Source organism: Aegilops tauschii, chromosome 7, assembly GCF_002575655.3.
Source record: "Aegilops tauschii subsp. strangulata cultivar AL8/78 chromosome 7, Aet v6.0, whole genome shotgun sequence".
Taxonomy (NCBI): domain Eukaryota; kingdom Viridiplantae; phylum Streptophyta; class Magnoliopsida; order Poales; family Poaceae; genus Aegilops; species Aegilops tauschii.
In genome coordinates, this window is record NC_053041.3 from 642612416 (window position 1) to 642617751 (window position 5336).

The 5336-nt window shown below is 43.9% G+C and overlaps 1 protein-coding gene across 1 annotated transcript; it reads right to left on the minus strand.

Moving 5' to 3' along the window:
- Positions 1 to 770: 770 nt before the first annotated feature.
- LOC141027933 (uncharacterized) lies at positions 771 to 3680 on the minus strand. The gene is made up of 6 exons (XM_073505565.1): positions 3108 to 3680; positions 2434 to 2554; positions 2224 to 2353; positions 1346 to 1446; positions 1117 to 1225; positions 771 to 1026 (listed from the first exon to the last, which is right to left on the minus strand). Exons 1-3 carry the CDS (start codon positions 3509 to 3511, stop codon positions 2231 to 2233), a joined length of 648 nt encoding a protein of 215 aa, XP_073361666.1. The 5' UTR covers positions 3512 to 3680; the 3' UTR covers positions 771 to 1026; positions 1117 to 1225; positions 1346 to 1446; positions 2224 to 2230.
- Positions 3681 to 5336: the final 1656 nt, after the last annotated feature.

Below are 5336 nucleotides of genomic sequence, written 5' to 3' on the forward strand. Positions count from 1 at the left end.
GAAGGAAAAAATAAGAAAAATTGAGGAGGAGAAGATGATATTGGAGTTGCATGTTGCGGATGTTGTCGATGATCACAAGATCAAGATGGATGCAATGCGGTTGAAGATTAAAAAGATTAGAAAATATGCCATTCATACCGAGGCTTGATATCATTATGCAGTTGGATCAGTTGTTACCTTGATTGCGATTATGATCGCATTTGTTGTTGCATTGAAATGTTTTACATAATTTCAATGTATGGTATAATTAGATGCTCTGGAGAACTATATGTTGTTCAATGAGAACTATGTATGTACTTTGGTTTTAATATGATGATGAACCTCTATTAATTTGGTCACTTATCTGTTTCCTTCATTTGCTTACTAGCTAGCTAGCGTGTCTAGTCCTCTCTATACGTATAGTACGCAGCGTCGACCAAGCACGGAGATAAGAGAGGACACACTTCTCTCTATTAATTAGCTAGCTAACACAAACACCTAAATTAACCCCCCAAAACCCCCTAAACACCCCCCCCCCTTTCAAAAAAAAACAAAAAACCCAGCAACTGAAATGCTGACGCGTGGATGCCTATTGGTCCCGGTTGGTGTCTGAGGCCACCCTGCCTTGGCTGGCCGCAGCGGCCACGTGAAGGACCATCTGTCCCGGTTCATGTAAGAACCGAAACTAAAGGCCAAGGGCATTAGTAACGACCTTTTAGTCCCAGTTCAAAAACCGAGACAGAAGGCCCTCACGATCCGGGACAATAGGCCCTTTTTCTACTAGTGCCACATCAAAGAACATGCAAGTATGTATGTCATTAACAATTGCAAACAAAAGTTTCTCTTTACTACAGTTGTTGTATCTACTATCACAGTTCCTCATTCTACCTGTTGTCACTCCACTAATAAGAAAAATGAAAAGAAAAAATAGAGATAATCTGCCGCAATTGCACTTCGGTGTCATGGATTCAGTCTGCCGCTTCAACATCTTATTATCCTGCTGCAATGGAAATTTGACCCAAAATTACCTTTTGCAACTCTTTTAACCTGCAAACAAAGATTGTCCCATAAGAATTGCAGACCTCAATCATGGGAGAATATAAGTGTACAAGGACATATACAGAAAATGGAACCAACCTGGACATTTACAGAATATTAGTGTTTCAGTTAGGTGATTAGTCCTTCTACTGCCGCCGCTGGCGGCTGGGCACATGTTACTTTTCTAGCGACCTGCTCCTCTGGATTGCTGCATTTCAACAAAATTACTTGGCCGGCCGGACGAATTTATCATGACACTAAGAGATGATTAATCCTCTGCTTTTGCAGTAAGTAATTTGGTTATAGCAGCATGCGTGCGCATACATACCTTTTCCAGCCTATGCAGCAGATAGGTTTTAAACTGCCGAACCCCGCGCCTGCTCGAGTTTGGATCCATCTTGTGCACCTTCTCGAATGCAGTAAAACGGCCTTGTGTAACATAATTCAACAAGTCAGTCAGTCAGGTGGAAAACAAAACAGAGGAGCAATGAGCTACATGAACAAAATTTAGTGCTAGCGTGAAAGTGAGGCAACCACATATGCTAAACTAAATTAAGTTTTTCATATGACACATGGTCGGTTACTTAGGCAAAATTTTATATCTAACCCTTATTATAGTTCATCTTATTTTTTAGATTTTCCTAATAGTTTTCTCAAGGGTAATCTTCCTATAGTTAGTGTTATAACTTGTATGGTTGACATGATAAAAAATTATCATGAATAAACTTCATCTTAGACCAAAAAGCAAAAAAAAGTTGTATGGTTGCCATAATAAAATTGATAACGAAAGGATCATCTTGTTTGGAGCACTACTTAGACGCATGCATGCTGTACTCGTGTAGCCAGGAAAAGGAATTGTTAAACAGCATCTAAATTATGAAAAGAGAGGGACCAACAAAGCTAAATAAATGAGCTACTATTTAACAAAACACATCTAAGAATCATACATTCCATGAACCAGCACTGCAATTCAACCACCAACATACCTAAATAAGCTCCGACATAAACGAACATATAATAGCTGTCAAGTTATTTTATCACTTCTATGAGCTGTAAGTTATGTTAAAATTTATAGACATTGAGGACACATAATTAAATACCCAAGGTACTACTAACTACCACATGGACAACAAGGAATTGCAGCTTTAATCATTGAAATAACAGCAGGTCATATATAAAAAGAGAACAGCACTCAAATGAGCTTACCTGATGCTTATGAGTTGATCTTGTCATTAGTACCATCAGACAGGTACGAGAGAGCCCAGCAGGCATCAGTGAGCACCTCCTCATCCTGAGAGTGGATAAGGCGCTGCAGTGCTGAGAGAGCCGGTTTGACCTGCCACACACACAGATCAACTCATAAGCATCATTTTTTACAGCAAGTTCAATCAATGAGACAACTTCCCAGAATTAAACCTGTTCAAAGTTTAGCTGTGGTTTCCCACGGCAGAAGTTGGAGAGTGTCCATGTGGCATTCCTGAGCATTGAGAGCTTGCCATGCTCATTGAGCTGCTGCAACAAAGGGAACAGACCACCACTTCCAAGCACAAGGTCACGGCGCTCCAGCATACATCACGGCCATCCGCAGTCGCGGCTCTGAAAAGCGGCATCAATCAAGCTTTTCTGAAGCGGACTTAGCGCAAAGGCAGGCAGGTTTCTTTCCTTGCACATCAAGGCTAGCACTCCCTAGCCCTGCACAACCACAATACAATCACTCCTCAGATGTTGCCACACACTACTCTAGGAGCAGATTTTGGCTAGACGCAATCAGTCAGTCAGGCCCGATGTACTGCAACCCATATTCATCATCAGGTAAAATCAAAGATAGGCAATGGATTTTATCAGCAGTGATACATGTTTCCCCCCTGACAATGAGAAAATACTACACATTCACAATACACATTGATGGTGTTGAGCAATTGGTACATCAAAAAAGAGAAGAAATTGAGTTTGCCTAACATCACAAGTTTAACAATTGCAGACAAGGCCTGATGTCAAAACTAGATTCGGATGGTTCCGCTTATAATTAATCTGCTGCACCCATTCCATACCCCGTTCCTGTTCACACAAGGCCTGAAGCACATATATACCTTGGTCGTCTACTCGTCTTCCCAGAGGAGATGCGGGCGACGGATACTGCTGCTACCAACTCTGGAGCACCAGCTCGCCATACTGAGGATGGGAACGATGGGCGCGAGGGAGGACGGCACCAGCTCGCTCTCCTCCTCCTTGCCGGAGAAGCCCTACCCCGACTCAGCCGCTCCGGCGCCACGGCCACGCGCAGGATCTCGACGAGCGGGCGCGTGATCCCCGACGGTGCGGGGTCCAGCGGCACCACGTAGTTGCCCGTCGAGGCCGCCGCGGCGAGCACCGCCCTACCCCTCCTCCGCCGCTCCGGCGCCACGGCCACGCGCACGCGGCTACGGCGGGTGCCGCGGGGGAGCGGCGAGGAGGCGAGGGTCCGTGCGAGGGAGGCGGCGGCGGTGGCTTCCATGGGGATCGGAGCAGAGGAAGGTGGGAGCTTGGGGGAGTGTTGCGCGCGGCCCGTGCTCGCCGGAACAGCCGGAGTGGGTGGCGGCGGCGGCGAGGAGATCGTGGGGAGAGCCGGGATGGGGTGGACCGAGGATGAGAGAGAGAGTTTTTTTAGGGACGAGAGAGAGAGAGTGGTGGGGTGGAAGTGGATCGGGCCGGGGTGGATGGTGACATGCTTAGTAATAGCGTGCGGGCTTACATGCGCTATAGCTACTAACTTAGCAGTAGTACAGGTTTTACACCCCTTGCTACTACTATGGCCTGTCCTGGGGCATGGTGAAGACCACTTAGTAGCGCGGGTTAATAGTAGTAGCGCGGGTTTTATACCTCTCGCTAGTACTAAGTAGCAGTAGCGCCTCCTTTTAAACCGCGCTACCGGTAAGCTTCTGTGTATAAGGTTTTCCCTAGTAGTGTTACGGCAAAAGCTGGATGCACTTCGTGTACAAAATGGACAATCTCTTTCGGAGTATCAGGGTTTCGGACGAAAACTCATTTGTTACAAAGGGAATTCATTTTTTTGAACTTATATGAACTCCAGCCTTTTTATGTGTTCAAAATGCACCATTCAAAGCCACATCATCAATTTTTAACCCTTTCCGACTTTATTTGGTATTTTTCATGCATTTACTGATTTTTTATAGCTAAATAGCCCTGAAATTGAAAAGCACTATAAATGAACTCTGAAAAGATTGAAAGTTGGCATGGTATCATCATTTCACCCACATAGCATGTCCTAAAAAGTTGAGAGGGTTACGGCAAAAGCTGGATGCACTTCATGTACAAAATGGACAATCTCTTTCGAAGTATCAGGGTTTCGGATTCAAACTCATCTGTTACAAAGGGATTTATTTTTTAAACTTATTTGAACTCCAGACTTTTTGTGTGTTCAAAATGCACCATTTAAAATCAAATCTACAGGTATGTTTTCCTGGTTATATGAATATGCGAGGTTTGATAACCCGCCTTGGCCTTTGACTTTAAGTTGCCAGTATATTTTGGCTTTGATAGCCCTAATTCTAGTTTTTACCATAATTACATAAGACTATATTATATTTGGGGTCTTACCCGCCCTGGCTTTTGACGTTAAGTCGCCAGGGAATATGTTGTTTAACTTGGTGGAGGACATGCAGAGCTATGTCTTGCATAAATGATTAAGTTCAAACCCATCATCAAAGATTAAAATTGGTGTTTTAAAGGGGTTATCAGTTCTTGATTTTTACAAAGTCTATAAGCCGTCAGGTTACATCCTGGAGTACAATGGATGCACATTAAGTTGCCATCGGCCAAGAGCCGCCAGGTTTTCAGACCGGATTATATTATTCAAATCTTTAAATAGCCAAAATGGCTGGATTTTCATTATGATTATTATAACCAATATTGGATGATTGAGGTTTTCAAAAGCCGCTTCAGAGCAATGGCTATTATTTCTTCATCCAAGAGTATCGGTTCACAACAGAGAGAATGATTCAATATTGATATGCAAAGGCTTTCTACAAACATCATTCGGACAATGAATATGGTTTTATTTAGTCTTGAGTCGCTGCAGGCATACGACCCGGCACTTGGGGGCTCCATTATTCAAATCAAGATTACATCTTGTATGCAAGTCTCATGTCACTGCAAGCATGCACCATGGCACTTGGGGGCTAATGCAAAGTCATTTTAACTCGCCTCATTGAAGACCCGACGCATCACATGGTGATGAGCCGGCCCTTGGGGGCTATTAATTGCTCTTGTCAAAGTTCAAAATGTGCACTTTATGATTGGCGATTTGCATGAACAACCCG